The sequence below is a fragment of the Drosophila albomicans genome, chromosome 3, assembly GCF_009650485.2.
Source record: "Drosophila albomicans strain 15112-1751.03 chromosome 3, ASM965048v2, whole genome shotgun sequence".
In the NCBI taxonomy this organism is placed as follows: Eukaryota; Metazoa; Arthropoda; class Insecta; order Diptera; family Drosophilidae; genus Drosophila; species Drosophila albomicans.
In genome coordinates, this window is record NC_047629.2 from 26,114,045 (window position 1) to 26,132,690 (window position 18,646).

The following is an 18,646-nucleotide window of genomic DNA, read 5'->3' on the forward strand; positions in this document are numbered from 1 at the left end:
CTCTCTAGAAATTTGTTGCTATTGAGATTTAGTGCATGTGCGAATAATTATATTGTATACGATAATCTACATACATATATGCAGACAACAATGGATAAAATTTAAATAACATGTGCGTGTATTTCTAGTAATACCTTATTCGATTAAACTTTGAATACTTTAAATATTATTATAGCAAAAGAAAATGGTCATTTTTGCATTAAATTTAATAATTTAACTAAAAAGCTTTAGGTATAGGATGAATACAAATAATTAACGATTAAAATCAAAGATTATAAATATAAAAAATTTTAATTTTAGATGATTTTACTTAAAAAAATCAACGAAACATTTAATTTTTTTTTAATATTTGAATTAGCAAAATACTTAATATTTATAAAATTGTATTTTTTAATTTTAGTAAAATCTGATTTTTGAAGACAATACTAAAAAATATATGGTGGATGATTTTCCAGCAAGCTGTTTAGTTTTTCTTTTGTAAAACTTTCAAAATACAATAGCTGTTATCATTTAAATCACGTTTCTAATAAGTGTTGATGATATATTTTTATAAAAAATCTGACTTAATTTGAAATTTTTAGATCAAATAAATTAAGTTCTCTTCAATTATTTTATTTATGGTTTCAAAGTTTGAAAATTTATGTTTTGTAGTAACTTCTCGTCCAACTCTCGTAAAGAATTGCATGGCCTGTCATAGTTTCGGCATTTCTATCAGTCACTTTCAAGCCTGTTTCCTATCCCGCTTTCAGTCAATTTTTTGCCCATTCCAGCAACACTTTTTACGTTCCCTGAACGCTGCCAAGCAAAACAAAAGCACGAATAACAAATTATGTATGACTTTGTGGAATTCGCAATACCCTTATCAAACATAAATACAACATATTTGAAGATGGATCAAATGCTAAATGATTGACAGTTGCCAGCAACAATATTGAACATCAAATGAATTCGTGATGAATAATAAATGTGATTTAATCTCGCAGATGTCGATGCGACTGCTTAAAAGAAAGTGTATGTAGTTGCGGCTTTATTGTATTTCGATCAGCTGCAGCGCACAACAACAATAAGCACAATAACCGACAGCAATCACGTGGGACTCTTGGAGCAATGCTCACACACACACACACACACACACACTTGTAGTTCCCTTTTGCTCATCCTGCATGCATTAATATTGCACATGCAAAATTGGAAATAACTGATGGATGCCGTCAAAAAATGCTGCTGCTGCTGCTACCGACTGCTCCCTGATGGCGACACGCCCCACCTGCCACACACACACACACACACACACACACACACACACACACACACTTGCAACCCGCTCCCAAAAGTGTCGCGAGCGGCAACATTTGCGGAAGAAGAAATAAAAACGCACACAAACACTCACACACACACACTTTTGGAAGGTGAAGGCGTGGCAAGTTGTGCATTCCTGACATTAATAAATCGATGTATGAAATTCCTGCCGCCATTCGCATTCCCCTCGCTAACCCGTGCCCTTCGACAAGCTGCAACAGCCGGCAGGTCACTTTAGGCCACCCATTTGACAAAAGCATGCCACAACACACTGCCTCACACACACACTCTCACTGTCGACGGCACTTTGCTGCACACTCACACACACACACACATGCATTTTTAATTAATTTCATGCAATTTGTACGAGTCGAGGGCGATGAGTGAGGTGGGCAGGGTCAAGGGGGGGCTGGCAACGCTCTGCAATTTGCCAGGGTTAAGCCGATAAGTGCATTTTTAATGTAACCCAATGAATTTTCTATTACATTTTAATTTAAAATAACAAAAAATAAGAGCAAAAACAGCAGACTAGCAAAAAGCGTCGACCATAGTGGAAAAAAGAAGAGAAGAGTGAGGGACAACAGAGTAGAGTAGTTGACAAAGAGTAAATAAAAAATAACGAAAAAACAAAGTGAACAGCAGACGGTCGCGCTTTTTGGTCAAAGTAATTTGATTAAAGATTTAGATTAATCGTTTTATACAGATTTAATGGCATACAAATCTCTATCGCAACGTGCTTCATAGCTCCACATCAATCATGTCTAAAGTTTCCCCTTGATTTTCATATTGATATCTCAACTACAACGAAAAAAAAACTATCAATTAGGCTAATGGTGAAGCGGGCGGTGGAACAAAAATGTGAGTTTGAAATGCAAAAGAGCCATGCAAATAATGAAACTAATGAGTTGAGTGGTTTTTTGCAGTGGCTTCGTCGACAATATTCCTAATATTTTACTTTACAGCACTTTTCACATTTGTTTCCATTTTTTGTGCTGAATGAATAATAGAGTCTGTCGATTTCGAATGCCACATTTGCATCAATTATACAAATATTTATGTTGCAGACTTTCGACGAAGTTTTTGTGTCTCTAATTAATTAATTGCAAAGTATGTCTAAAATACTACTCTAAATTATAATATATTTATAACAATACAAACAAAATCAAAACATCACTAAAAATAACACATGCTTTAATCTTTTATTCGTAAAGAAAATTAAGATTATCCCAAATTTATGACAATATTTCTTTTACCTTTACCTTTGTCCTTTTTATTTTTTTTAGGTTTGCCCCTACTTATTACTTTGTATTCCCGCTCGTCATAATCATCAAAATCAAATTCTTGCTCTCTATTATCGTGTTGTCCAAGTTCTTGATCTTCTTCGACTTGCTCTACAGAATCATTTTCTCCAAATTCATTCTCTCCATCATCATGTTCTCCTTCATCTTGCTGTACAGAATCATTTTCTTCAGCATCATTCTCTACATAATCATATTCTCCAAAATCTTGCTCTAAATCGTTCTCTGCATAATCGTGTTCTCCAAGATCTTGTTCTCCATAATCATGTTCTCCAAATGCTGATATTGTGAAAATACCAAGAATTACACAAAAAGCAAAGTATCCAAAATGCATCTTAAACAACAACTTTTCTTCTGACCACAAATTCGAATAATACGACCTTTAAATACCCAGAAAATTTTATCATGGCTTGTAAATTAAAATTAAATTAGCTTTGCATTAAATTAATATGCAAAATTGATTGGTTTCGCATAATTTCTTTCCAAATTGAAATAATATTGCCTTCAATAATATTTTGAAGCAGATTTGGTGTAAAATTAAATTATACTTGTTGTCTACTTAACTTAAACTTTTATTTGTAAAAAAAACTCAGATTTTCACAAATTTATATTTATTTATTAATTTTTTTTTTTGATTACCCCTACTTATTAAGTTACTTAAACTCCAACATCTTGATCTCAGTTATCATGATATCATTTTGTTCTTCATTAACATGTCCTCCAACATCTTGCTCTACATTATCGTGTACTCCAAGTTTCTGTTCTTCATTATCATGTTCTCCAAGTGTTTGCTCTTCATTATTATGTTCTCCAACATCTTGCTCTACATTATCGTATTCTCCATTTTTATGTTCTCCAAGTTTTTGTTCTTCATTATCATTATCTCCAAGTTTTTGTTCTTCACTATCATGTTCTCCAAGTGTTTGCTCTTCATTATTATGTTCTCCAACATCTTTCTCTACATTATCGTGTTCTTCAACATCTTCCTCTACATTATCTTGTTCACCAAGTTTTTGCTCCTCATTATTATGTTCTCCAACATCTTGCTCTACATTATCGTATTCTCCATTTTTATGTTCTCCAAGTTTTTGTTCTTCATTATCATTATCTCCAAGTTTCTGTTCGTCATCATCATATTCTCCAAGTGTTTGCTCTTCATTATTATGTTCTCCAACATCTTGCTCTACATTATCGTGTTCTCCATAATTATGTTCTCCAACATCTTGCTCTACATCATCTCCAAGTTTTTGCTCGTCATTAGCATGTTCTCCTTTATCTTGCTCAACATGATCATGTTCTCCAACATCTTGCTCTACATTATCTTGTTCACCAAGTTTTTGCTCCTCATTATTATGTTCTCCAACATCTTGCTCTACATTATCGTGTTCTCCATAATTATGTTCTCCAACATCTTGCTCTACATCATCTCCAAGTTTTTGCTCGTCATTAGCATGTTCTCCTTTATCTTGCTCTACATTATCATGTTCTCCAACATCTTGCTCTACATTATCGTGTTCACCAAGTTTTTGCTCCTCATTATTATGTTCTCCAACATCTTGCTCTACATTATCCTGTTCTCCAAGCTTTTGTTCTTTATTAACATGTTCTCCAACATCTTGCTCTACATCATCTCCAAGTTTTTGCTCGTCATTAGCATGTTCTCCTTTATCTTGCTCTACATTATCCTGTTCTCCAACATCATGCTCTACATTATCGTGTTCACCAAGTTTTTGCTCCTCATTATCATGTTCTCCAACATCTTGCTCTACATTATCGTGTTCACCAAGTTTTTGTTCCTCATTATTATGTTCTCCAACATCTTGCTGTACATTATCGTGTTGTCCATAATTATGTTCTCCAACATCTTGCTCTACATCATCTCCAAGTTTTTGCTCGTCATTAGCATGTTCTCCTTTATCTTGCTCTACATTATCCTGTTCTCCAACATCATGCTCTACATTATCGTGTTCTCCAAGTTTTTGTTCTTCATTATCATGTTCTCCAAGTATCTGCTCGTCATTATTATGTTCTCCAACATCTTGCTCTACATTATCGTGTTCTCCATTATTATGTTCTCCAACATCTTGCTCTACATTATCATGTTCTCCAAGTTTTTGTTCTTCATTATTGTGCTCCCCGATTTCTTGCTCTACATTATCATGTTCTCCAACAACTTGCTCATCATGGTGTTCTCCAAGTTTTTGCTCCTCATTATCATGTTCTCCAACATCTTGCTCTACATTATCGTGTTCTCCATTATTATGTTCTCCAACATCTTGCTCTACATTATCGTGTTCTCCATTATTATGTTCTCCAACATCTTGCTCTACATTATCGTGTTCTCCAAGTTTTTGTTCTACATTATCATTTTCTCCAAACTTTTGTTCTTCATTATCATATTCTTCAACATCTTGCTCTACATCATCATGTTGCCCAACATCGGGCTCTCCATTATCATCTTCTCCAACATCTTGCACTACATCATCATGTTGACCAATATCTTGCACTTGATAATCGTATTCTTCTATTAATTCCTGCTCTAAATCATTATCCTCTCCTCCAAATTCTTCCTCTAAATCATTCTCTCCAAGTTCTTGCTCTCCATTATCATCATCTCCAACATCTTTCTCTTCAAAGTCATCTTTTTCAAATTCTTGGTCTAAATCATTCTCTCCAAGTTCTTGCTCTCCATTATCATCATCTCCAACATCTTTCTCTTCAAAGTCATCTTTTTCAAATTCTTGGTCTAAATCATTCTCTCCAAGTTCTTGCTTTCCATAAGCATCATCTCCAGCATCATCTCCAGCATCTTCCTCTTTATAATCCTCTTCTCCAAATTCTTCCTCTAAATCATTCTCTCCAAGTTCTTGCTCTCCATTATCATCATCTCCAACATCTTTCTCTTCAAAGTCATCTTTTTCAAATTCTTGGTCTAAATAATTCTCTCCAAGTTCTTGCTCTCCATTATCATCATCTCCAACATCTTTCTCTTCAAAGTCATCTTTTTCAAATTCTTGGTCTAAATCATTCTTTCCAAGTTCTTGCTCTCCATAAGCATCATCTCCAGCATCTTCCTCTTTATAATCCTCTTCTTCAAATTCTTCCTCTAAATCATTCTCTCCAAGTTCTTGCTCTCCATAATCATCATCTCCAGCATCTTCCTCTTTATAATCCTCTTCTCCAAATTCTTGCTCTAAATCATTCTCTCCAAGTTCTTGCTCTCCATTATCATCATCTCCAACATCTTTCTCTTCAAAGTCATCTTTTTCAAATTCTTGGTCTAAATCATTCTTTCCAAGTTCTTGCTCTCCATAAGCATCATCTCCAGCATCTTCCTCTTTATAATCCTCTTCTCCAAATTCTTCCTCTAAGTCATTCTCTTCAAGTTCTTGCTCTCCATTATCATCATCTCCAACATATTTCTCTTCAAAGTCATCTTTTTCAAATTCTTTATCTAAATCATTCTCTCCAAGTTTTTGCTCTCCATAAGCATCATCTCCAGCATCTTCCTCTTTATAATCCACTTCTCCAAATTCTTCCTCTAAATCATGCTCTCCAAGTTCTTGCTCTCCATAAGCATCATCTCCAGCATCTTCCTTTTTATAATCCTCTTCTCCAAATTCTTGCTCCAAATCATTCTCTCCAAGTTCTTGCTCTCCATAAGCATCATCTCCAGCATCTTCCTCTTTATAATCCTCTTCTCCAAATTCTTCCTCTAAGTCATTCTCTTCAAGTTCTTGCTCTCCATTATCATCATCTCCAACATCTTTCTCTTCAAAGTCATCTTTTTCAAATTCTTGGTCTAAATCATTCTCTCCAAGTTCTTGCTCTCCATAAGCATCATCTCCAGCATCATCTCCAGCATCTTCCTCTTTATAATCCTCTTCTCCAAATTCTTTCTCTAAATCATTCTCTCCAAGTTCTTGCTCTCCATTATCATCATCTCCAACATCTTTCTCTTCAAAGTCATCTTTTTCAAATTCTTGGTCTAAATCATTCTCTCCAAGTTCTTGCTCTCCATTATCATCATCTCCAACATCTTCCTCTCCAAAGTCATCTTTTTCAAATTCTTGGTCTAAATCATTCTCTCCAAGTTCTTGCTCTCCATAAGCATCATCTCCAGCATCTTCCTTTTTATAATCCTCTTCTCCAAATTCTTCCTCTAAATCATTCTCTCCAAGTTCTTTCTCTCCATTATCATCATCTCCAACATCTTTCTCTTCAAAGTCATCTTTTTCAAATTCTTGGTCTAAATCATTCTCTCCAAGTTCTTGCTCTCCATAATCATCATCTCCAGCATCTTCCTCTTTATAATCTTCTCCAAATTCTTGCTCTAAATCATTCTCTCCAAATTCTTGCTCTCCATTATTATCATCTTCAACATCTTTCTCTTCAAAGTCATCTTTTTCAAATTCTTGGTCTAAATCATTCTTTCCAAGTTCTTGCTCTCCATAAGCATCATCTCCAGCATCTTCCTCTTTATAATCCTCTTCTCCAAATTCTTCCTCTAAATCATTGTCTCCAAGTTCTTGCTCTCCATTATCATCATCTCCAACATCTTTCTCTTCAAAGTCATCTTTTTCAAATTCTTGGTCTAAATCATTCTCTCCAAGTTCTTGCTCTCCATTATCATCATCTCCAACATCTTCCTCTCCAAAGTCATCTTTTTCAAATTCTTGCTCCAAATCATTCTCTCCAAGTTCTTGCTCTCTATAATCATCATCTCCAACATCTTTCTTTTCATAGTCATCTTTTTCAAATTTTTGCTCTCCATTATCGTGTTCTCCAAGTTCTTGTTCTCCATCAATTCGCTCTACAGAATCATATTCTTCAACATCGCGCTCTATAGAATCATATTCTTCGACATCTCGCTCTGCGGAATCATATTCTTCAACATCTCGCTCATCTCCAAATTCATGCTCTTCATCACCATGTTCTCCATCATCTCGCTCTAAAGAATCATTTTCATGTTCTCCAAATTCTTGGTCTATATCGTTCTCTCCATAATCGTCTTCTCCAAGATCTTGTTTATCAAAATCATGTTCTCCAAATGCTCGCTTTCCATATCTAGCTGGAGCTGCTGATATTGTAAAAATACCAAGAATAACACAAAAAGCGAAGTATCCAAAATGCATCTTAAACTATAACTTTTCACCTGCCCACAAATTCAAATAATCAACCTTTTAAATACAAAAAAAAACCCATGACTTGTCAATGTATTGAATTAGCTTTGCTTAGAATATTATGCAAAATTGATCGGTTTCGCTGGTTTTCTTTCCAAGTCGAATCTTTATTCTATTCTATAATATTTTGAAACAGTTTTGGTTTAAAATCAAATTAAACCTCTCGTCTACTTGACGGTCTTCTAAATATTTCGCTTTTAGTACATTTTTCTATTGCCATTCCATTCAGTCATGTTTTCAATTTAATTTAAATGTGTTGACAAATAAGATTAATATATTATTAAATAAATATCTGCGACATCAATGACATTGATGTATGTTTACAAGTTATCTTGACTGACGCTTGGCTGGGCATTTAAAAAGATTTCCGCTGCTTGCAAGAATAGGAGCAACGATGTATATTGTTCTTACGCTCATTTGGGTGTTATTACCGAACCATAAAAATCACACTCAACTGCTGCTACTGATATTATATATATCTACGATATGGTATACGTATGTATATACATTGAGTACTTCTGGTTCTGTTGCTTTTGGCGCCGTTTTGGCTACAAAACAAATTCATCAAAAAATGCGCATACTTCATTTACGGCCAAACAATTTTATAACCAATTTTTATGATGGTGGCAAAGCCATACTCCTCACCTCTCTTGCTCTTATATCGTTCCCCTACCAATTTGAAGGCAACAAAAGCTTACAAACATAAAAAATGATGTAAATTTTTTAAAAATGCCAACTTGTTTACAAATAAATAGCCCGGTTTTTTTTTTGTGTGTGTTTTGTGAAAATATTAGAGAGGAGCCCCGAAGTCCCGAAGCAAAAACAAAACAAAAACAAAAGAAACAGAAAAGAAGAAATGAGGAAAAAACGAAATTTTAATCCCAGGCAAACGCCAACACTCGAGCTGCTCGCGTTTGTGTTCGCGTTTCTCTCCCCCAACTCCTCCAACACAGATTTATCTCGCTTAATTTACCGTTATTTGGGCATCAGCTTTGCAACAATGCAAAGGAGGAAAGTAGTAGTATAAGAAAATACAGGAAAAAAAAAAACGAAAAACAAAATAAAAATAAACCTTCGCATGGCCCATAAAATTTCATTAGCGTCATATTTTCAAATAATTTTCTTCTTATTTTGCGCTACCTCTAGCGTGACCTGAACACCCCCTCCTGTCCTTCCCTCTGCCGATAAATGCCCCAATCCCTGGAATCATCCTCCATTATGGAGTGTCCCTCGAGTCGAAGTCAGTGACTCAGACTCCGATTCCGTCTGAGTTTGTCTGTCGACCGTCTTCTGTCGCCTGTTGCGGCTGAGTGGGCGTGTGCTAAGGTATAATCATAATTTGAAATTGCTCATTCGAATCTTAGATTGGATTAAGTGCGAATTAGAACATCAATAAGGCGGACGTAGAGGCGGAGGCGTGTAGATGGAGGCGACGTAACGCAACATTGACGACAATGCTCCAAAAGGGATCAAAGCGGATTTTCTATCACATATTTATTGTGCAGTGCTGTCGAAGAGGAGTGGCACTAGGTGCAAATGTGACAAAATGTTCACTGACTGTGATACTGTGTGAGTGTGAGTGTGAGTGTGTGTATGTTTGAGTATGTCTGTGTGTGTATTTGTGCGTGCAGCAAGGTGTTCAAGCAGGCGACTTAATGAGCACCGACAGTTGTTTAACTGCGGCGCCTGAAACTATGCTGCATAAAAATACTTAATACCCTAGTAATTGAAACGAAGAGCTGGTAGCTTGGTTACTCACAGCATCTTAGCATTATTGCTGTTAGCACCTAGTTGGCTATCCTAACTGTTGAGCTTAGAGGCGAAGTTCTACGTATTGTATTGTTAATTTTAGTGCTGGGATTCGTTTAATCTGTGCTTTAGGGGAACTTGTTTTCTTGGAATTCTCTTGCTCGTGCGAACAAAGTGAGCTCAAACATTTTTAGAAATATATTTTTGTATATACATATATCTTACTGGCAAACCTTTTCTCTAAGGGAGATTACAAAAATGATTATCTAGTTAAATAAAAATATGTAATATATATTTCCCAAACTTACAAGAAAAAACTTAAAAGTTTTGTTTTATTATTCCGAAGCTAACCCGTTCGGATTGGGGACGACTTTCGCATTCGGATGAACCACGAGCTGTACGAGTTGTACGACGACGTGGACGTGGTCCGGCGCATCACGATACAACGTCTGCGCTGGCTCGGACACGTTGTGCGTATGGATGAAGAATCTCCAGCTCAGAAGGTATTCGAAGCGAGAGTCGACTACGGGCGACGACGAAGGGGACGACCAAATCTTCGTTGGAAGGACCAAGTAGAGCAGGACCTTAATCTGCTGGGAATTTCCAATTGGAGGAGGCGCGCGAAGAGCAGAGGCGCCTGGAGGGAGACCATTGAGGTCGGCCAAAACCCGAAATGGGTTGTAGTGCCACCTAATAATAATAATAACAAGAAAGAGGGAGAATCAACTTACATGTACATGAAATTTTATAATTTTAAAAAATTTTTGAATAACAATATAGTATTTAATAATATTTAAAACATGCTTTATCAGTTGATATTTTTCGTTAATTTTCAATCACTCAATTTGTACCTTGACTGGCTCAATTATTGATCATGAAAAGAAAATTGAGTCTAATCAATAATATAAAAAATTGTAGTATCCAAAGGACTTTCAGACCTTGTCTCAATTATATTATAATTAATTGGAACATTAATTATTCTGCTAAAGTATTATATTATTAAAACGCTTCAGGGTATTTCATAATAGCATTTCATTGACAAAATCTGCAGCTGCAATGGCTCCCTTTGATCGTCGGTTACGCTTTGTCTGCATTTCAAGTTCCGTTCACTAATAGCTTTAGAATGTTACAAACTGTAAAAGCAATGTTGTGTAACTTTTCTTTTTCCAGTATTTTTTGACTCATCAAGCTGGAAACATGCGACAAAAGCCGCTGGGCAGTGTCCATAGAGGGAAGTATGTTCGTTTTGTGTTTGTTATCAATGCGCTGGGAAAAGTTGGGCGACGGCATTACGCACATTGGCAGCAGAAGCCTTTAGGGATAACAAACACACACATAACATATATATGTGAATGTATATGTATGTGCACTCACAGTCAAGCAGACAGAGAATACAATGCAGCTGGAGTCAGCCAACTAACAAATTATCTCTGCATGTGTGCATCACTCAAAAGTCTAGAGCCATGTGTGTTTCGGGGGCGTAGAACTGGAACTGATGCCATCTCAAGCATGCGGTCAACAGCAGCACTAACAACTACAACAACAACAACTGCAACAACACGAACGAGCATAGAAATAATAACAACAAACAGGAATAAAACCAAAGCCATCAGCTCAACGCTGTTGTCTGGGAAATTAAGAACAATCCCGAGCAATTTCCGGTACGAGAAACTCAAAAATTGTTCAGCTTTTAGGTCCGTTTGATGCTGAGGCTCTTCAAACTTGACTCGAGTGTTAATGGAGGGTATGAAAAACCGAATGAAACTTTACAGTTTTCAATGCCCTACAGCGATTAGACATGTCACATCATTACGGTTGCTAACTTTTCAGCGAACAAATGTAGTCGCATATAATTTAAATAATTGTTACCAATTTCTAGAATTTCCACTCCCAATCAAGCAAAGGTTTAAAGCGCATTTGCATGTCGTGGCAACCGAATAGAAAATTTGCCTTGGCCCAGCCTCCTCATTGTTCTAATGCTATGCATGTCTCCTAAAGCTTTGAGCTGATTTATACTTCATTCAAAGTTAATTTATTAGAAAATAGCTGGACAAGTTATTATCTAACCGAAAGTGTGTAGAGAAGACGACCGACCATATCAGCATTGGGTCTTAGCTAAAGCCCAGCAAACATTTTACGCCACTGGCAAAGGCGACTTTAAATGAAGTAGAAACTCTCTGCCATAAAATTACGCGCATCGTTAGTGACGATTTGCACCGGACGAACGCAGAGAGACAAAGCCGAAAAGGCCGGACAGTGATGAGATGGAGAGAGGGAGAGAGTGAAGAGAAGGCGGACAGCAGCTAATGGAAATGGGAGCAGAGTTCGGAAAGCCATGCAAATGATGAGGGAGTCTTACCAAATAATTTGGAAAATTTTCAACATGCAGCTTCGGAGAAAATTACGTAAATTTGTTCAATTCATTCAATTCAATTCATTTATTTCTTGGACGCCGCTTTTGTCCTTGATAGAGCAAAAGTCAAGTGTATGGCAATGTCCCAAGAAACGAAACGCAAAGAAAAAAACTGCCGCAATGCTTTAAATTACCCAGCGAGAAAGATCTATATGCTACCTATAATGAATTCAGTGATTTTATTGACTTTTCTGTGTTGTAATTTATTAGTTGAGCTGCTGCCCACGGCCACGCCCACGCCCACAATTTTTGGCAACACTGGCAACTTTCTCAAAAGCCGCTGTTTGTTTTATCTTGAGCAAGGCCAAAGAAATTAATTAACCCAACACTGCGGCAAATGGACAGACAGACAGACAGACAGACGGACAGACGGACAGACGGACAGACAGATAGTGGGACAAGGAGACGCTGCAGCAAAACACTTTTGGCCACCTTCGACCTTTTTTTTGTTGCTTTTTGCGTAACGTCTGTCTGTGCCAACCTCAGCGACCTGTAAGCGACCTTGTGCATGCTCTAAAGGAAAAAACATATGTCATGACGTCTCTTCATACTATATGTCTGTGTGTGTGTGTTTAAGTGTATAAGTGTGTGTGTTCAGGTTATACGCTTTGCTTTGTGTTATACCCGTTTTTCACCCTTTTGTATCAATCAAACGCTTCACTAAGCAAACGTCTGGCAAATCAAAGTCAAGGGAGGTAAAGCAAAAGCAAATTGCAAAGAAATTCAATTAAAATAAATACACAATTAATTGAAATCTGTATACAAAATGTAATTAGCTTTCCCGTTTGTGCAAAGAAATCCGAATTAATGCAAACACAACAGGTAAGTGCTGTGCATGTGTTTTGATAATAGCAATAAAACTTTGCATTAAACGGCAATTAAATGAAGCAAAAGCCAAGCCATAACCAACAACTGCAAAGTCAGTCAATAAACTTGCGATTATAAGCAACTTGCAAAATAAACACAAAGCTATATTAACAAAGATAATTATAAATACACAACAAAATTGCTTATTAACCTAACCACAATTTAAATGCATATTATTTGACTTGGATTAACATTTTAATGAGAATTTTCTTCAATTTCAAGTGGTACTAAACAGTTTACAGCGCTTAAAGTAAATTGGATTTAAATTTACAAGATATATTATTTAATTGAAGCAAAGTCTATTTCATTTCAAGTCTTATTTTCATCAATTACAAGCGTTAACAATTTACATTTTTTATGCTAAAGCAATTTTCTGTGTTTTTTTAGAAGTTTGCTTTCAGGAAAAGCAATCAATCAATTCGATTTCCGTTAAGCTTGCAAAAAATACAATAATTCGGAAACAGAAAAGACATAATCGTGAAATGTTATACAATTAACATTGTCCAATGTTTTTCTATTCACTGAACTGTTACAGCATATTTTTAATCCATTCAGCAGAGCCAATTATAATGTTAAGCAACAGAAGACGTAACGAAATCGGTTTATCCATCTACTTAGAATTCACATTTAGGAAGCACGTAAGAGAAGAAAAAAAGGTGAAACAAATGCCACTGCACATTATTTTTGGCAAGTTCTTGCAAATGTAATCGGGCAAATAGATATTGATGTTGTATGCCATGCTCCCCATTTGAGTTCAATGGAAATAATCCGCACAGCATTTGGCGCTTGGCACCTTGACAATTTGTATGTTATAGCATCGAACATATCAACTAGCTCAGCTTGTAAACAAAACCGATGCGAACATCACTGTGCTACAAAAAAGGAGAAGGTAAATCGCCGAAAATGCAATGCACATTTTTCAAATAGTCACTGGCAACACCCAAAAGCTTTTGGCGTTAATATAGAGATTGAGGATGCAGCATCAACTCAGGATACAGATACAGATACATACATACATACATATATATACAAACTTGTAATTTGAGAGCAGCGTACACAAATTGCCATTTGGCGTAACTGAGAAATGCACTTTTAAGCTGCTGTCCTTGGCTCCAGCTATCTGTCAGGACATTTTGTTTTTTGTATCAATTCCCACGAACGAAAAAGCAAAGAGAATAAAACTATAAAACAAAACTGTGCAAATTCCACATTTCACTCAACGAATACAAAATGCACTTTCCGTATAAATCCCATAGATAATCACAAACATTGAGCAAATATGGAATGTCTCAAAAATGTCGACGCCTCAAAATATGCAACGTTTTTTTTGCACAAAAACTTTTTGACTGAATTGCACCTTACAAGCATATAACATATATTGAGTGAGCTGTGTGGCAAACTTTGAACTTTTTCTTTTCGGGTTGCAGTCGGATCGACAAACAACAGTTACTTAGCATTAGCGCATAGAGCATTGAGAGCGCAAAGCGCAACTAAAAGCAAACGCCATGGCACGTAGTAGTAAGTCGAAAAATCCGAGCGGAAATTCCAAGACACAAGCGAGTCGAATCGAGTTGAGTCTGATGTGATGTATGCGTCGCTCTATACGTTCCTGTATGTCTGAGGACATAACCAATAGCAACAGCAACAACAACAACAAAAACAAGAAGAACTGAAACAACGACAACAGCAACAGGCAGAAAAGGCGAAATGCGAAAAGCAAAAGGCAGGTGAAAAGCAGCACCTGCAGCGTTGACCTCAGCATCGACAGCTGGAGCAACAAGCAGCACTTAACAAATGGTAAAAGCATCAACAAGCTTCCGCATCCGCAACGGAACGCGACGGCAAAGGCACAGATAAAATGTCTTAGCTGCTTCACCTGGCTGCCTCTTTGCCTCACTTGCCTCAACCTGACACTTGCCTCCTCTCTGTTGTTGAGCGATTATGCCAAGGAGCTGTTGCCGCTCCTGTTGCCGGTTACCGGTTGCCGCCACTTCAATGGCATGGAGCACGTGTAAAGCGTCTGGAGTGCGTCAGTATGGGATTAGATGACGAGATGACGATGATGAGGACGAGGGCGAAAACGAGAATGAGAGCGAGAGCGAGAACGAAGACGAGGAGCAGCAAAGTGAACCAAAAAGGAACCTCGAGGTGGAGTGTGGATAACAGCAAGTGGAATGCGAGTGTGAACTAGCCCAGGCGACAAGCCAACACAATTGACGTACTCTACTAAATGTATGTGTATGTGTATGTGTGGAGAGCGCAAAGTAAAAGAATGCAAGTTGACTCGACTCAAGTAGAGACGAGTCTTTAGTCATATGACACACGGCATGCATTGTTAACTGACAAAAGTTTGCAAGTTAATAAAACATGCAAAACGAAAGATGAAACTCTCAAATTGAAAAATGCATTTGACAATATTTTACAAATAAAATAGTACAACATATGTTCATGTTCCGCAAAACTTGTTTAAGAAAGAGGAAAACTTTGAATTGCTGTGAAACTGTGCTGTACATTAGTTTAGAATTTATAAATATAGCAGCTGATTTAAATATCAATTGTGGAGCATATAACTTATTCAAAATTTGTAAAAATTTTAATACTGAATAACTCATTCTACCATTGAGAAATATTGATACAGATTTATATCGCTTAAGAGCACAAATTGCTAACTAATAAAAATAGGACGCTGAACAAAAGGACGCTTACTGAAGCATTAGACTTTTGCAGTGCTTTCTAAATTTATTATTAACTCTATTTAAGTGTGACCGTTAAGCGAAATAAGTAATTCGCTAGCGAACTTTGCCTTTTAATAAACTGTGGCCGCTAAGTGAAAAAAATCCTAGGAAGTAACGTTAGTTAAGGCAATAAACTATTTCAATACTTTATAGGATTTTTATTTAGATTTGAATAATTCGATTCTTTAGAAAAATAAATATTACGGAAAGGGAATAGTCGCTAAGTGAAACGGTAACGAGAGCTGTCATCATTTTATTTTATGGAGATGTTAAAAAAATAAAAATAACTTATATCTCTAGCTAATAAATTACATTCCATATTAAATTAAATGGATGATAAACTACAAGTTTTCATAAATCTTTAAGTTTAATCAACCAAGCAAATACAGATTTGAAGTATAATTTCCACAAACACAACTCCAGTCATAACAAAAACAACTTGAACAAAAAGCGCCATTAATAATGTGGAAACTCATTGTGACGATTTTGTCGCCGTTGCAAAGTCGCACTATTCGTCAGCTTTCGAGTGCAACTCAAAGCTAATGCGCATCGTATGTGAAATGAACTTTAGATTAAGTATGCAAGAGCAAGAATGAAACGACAAAAGAAACCGCTGAAAACAAAGCAAAGCGCTTATGCGCCATTTCACTCACACCAATGCGTCGTCTACTCCGTTTACAATTTTCGCGTTTTGTTTTGTTATGTAATGCATGTTTATGGTTACTCATCATTAATTTGTCGATGAAACTTATGGCAATATTCCCAGGCGATGTTTACGCAAGCTGAGAGCTTTTTGCAAACGTATGCGTACATGAGTGTGTGTGAGTGAGTGTGTTTGTGTGTGTAAGCAACTTTTTAGTAGCATTTGGTGCTTTTTCTGGGTGCGTGTTATTGTTTGCCAAGTTTTTGCATATTATCAGCGGCAGCAGCAAAAGGAAGACCAACAACAACAACAACAGCAGTACGAAATGCGTTCATAAAATAATGTAATCTGTTTAAAAACAAACATGTCTTGAGCAATTTCGCGCGGCTAGGGACATATTAAAATGGCACTGGCTGCCGTTGCCACCTAAGACAACAAACGAACGAGCGAACGAACGAACGTCAGCCAAAGAGCCGTTAACAAGAGTAAGTTGACAAGAAAATAGCAGAGAAACAGCAACAGCAACAGCAAAACCAACAACAAGAACGACAACAACAGCAACAGAAACTCCAGCTACTGCTGACTGCGTTGTGGAAACAAATTTTATGCCAAGATAAGTAAGACGGTGACTGCGACTGCGACGGCAACAGCAAACGGCGATAAGAACTTTGCCGCTGCGGTGACAGCGCTGCTGCTGCGCTGCTTCTGTTACTGCAATTTTCGCGAGAGGAGACCTTGCAAACTTTTCACAAATTCATGATGAAAACTAAAAGTAGACAGGAGACAACGGTAGGTAAACGCATTTTGTGTGGCTGCCTGCGAAAGTTGTGCGCCAAATGTGAACATTATGTTCTATATATGGATATTGACAAACTATTAAAGTGATAACTGAGCACGCCATTAAATCAAAACAGGCGAGAAAAGTGCGAGTAAAAGTGAGAGAAAGAGCAACGTTTAGTAGCTTTAAAGCTTTGTCCAACTCAACATGCACAATTAACTGCAATAGCAAACAAAAACAACAACGGGTGTGAGCAGTGCAGCAATACCAATAACAAAACAGGAGTGAGCAACAACAACAATCAAAACATAAGAGCTTTTGACGCGCAGAAAAAGAGGGAACTGCAAACGATGCTGCCGGCTACGGCGACAGAGTCCAGAACAAAAAGTTGAGCAAATTTTGTCAAAAGTTGTTAACAATAAATAAAATAAAATTCATCTAAACCCGCTGCAAAACTCTGCATGCATCACACATGCACACACACAAATATCCCTTTACATGCTTTTATGTCATAACAAATTTAGCAAGCTGTGCAATTTAGGCAAAATTACCTTGCGACGACGATGCTGGCAAACATATCCTTTGGCTGCTTTTCACCATATGGCCATGTTATGCAAACTAATTAGTCGTTTTTTGTGTATAGCACAATGCAGATTAATTTCACAATAAATTAACTGGCACTTTTATTATTTACCGCACTACATAACCGTTTTCAAACACTACGCTTTGCAAAGCACAGAGTGGTCAGGTTGACTGATCGCGGTATTTATATATCGATAGCTATTTCGTGCAATAGTCCACGTATCATGTACCTCTCGCTTATCGATACGAAAATAACAAGCAATATCGATATTTTCTCCTTTTCTATCGAAATTTAAATATACATATGATATGTTTAAAGTGGAAGGAAGTCAACGCAATTGTACATTGATATAAATACAGTTAAGGTTTTGCAGGCACTTAGCTAATGCAATTACACTTCAAGTAGCATGGCATTTCACTTAAACTCAGCTCGCCGTCAGAACAACACGACACAATAAGCTCTTTGTTGCATATTCGCACAGACAGACATACGAGTATGTCCCTCTTCCCATCCTGTCTGTCTGTCTCTCGGACTGTCCATTCATTCTGTTCAAGTTAACTCTTTCGTGCAGCATTGTTGAAGCGTAACAGTAAGCAAGAAGAAGTTTCCTTACTGCTTACTTGCTGCTTGCTGCTTGCCACTACTTAAAATATGAGCACCCATTTCCTATGGTCAAGCAATTGAAAATGATTTTGAACAGCAGCTGTAGAAGAAGCTGAAAACGACAAAGTCAAAACAGACAAAATTTGTCGAAAATCCTGTGAACAAGCAAAGGACAAAGTGCTGCACATGGCCAGGCAAAAAGGATTACGTCAAGCATATGTATTGTATGGGTGAATGGGTGTGTGAAGCCAATCCCCTCCTCCCGCCCTAAGGCAAAAACTTATCGGTCGATCGGGTCCATCGTTGACTTCCAAGTATAGTAGATGGAACGAACTCAACTCGCACAGATTTCAATTTTCCGATACGTATTCGATGGCAATTGTCCCCGGCTGCCAAACGTAATATGACATTTGAAGTGATTTTTATGTGAAACTTGCTGATGCTTCCTGGCGGCCCCCTCCCCCTCGTATCCACCAACAACGATGAGGGGTTTTT

At 37.0% G+C, this 18,646-nt stretch overlaps 1 protein-coding gene across 1 annotated transcript; it reads right to left on the reverse strand.

The window, feature by feature from the left end:
* Nucleotides 1-3,221: 3,221 nt before the first annotated feature.
* On the reverse strand, nucleotides 3,222-7,751 carry LOC117570591 (interaptin-like). The gene is made up of 2 exons (XM_052004691.1): nucleotides 4,295-7,751; nucleotides 3,222-4,180 (listed from the first exon to the last, which is right to left on the reverse strand). Exons 1-2 carry the CDS (start codon nucleotides 7,730-7,732, stop codon nucleotides 3,251-3,253), a joined length of 4,368 nt encoding a protein of 1,455 aa, XP_051860651.1. The 5' UTR covers nucleotides 7,733-7,751; the 3' UTR covers nucleotides 3,222-3,250.
* Nucleotides 7,752-18,646: the final 10,895 nt, after the last annotated feature.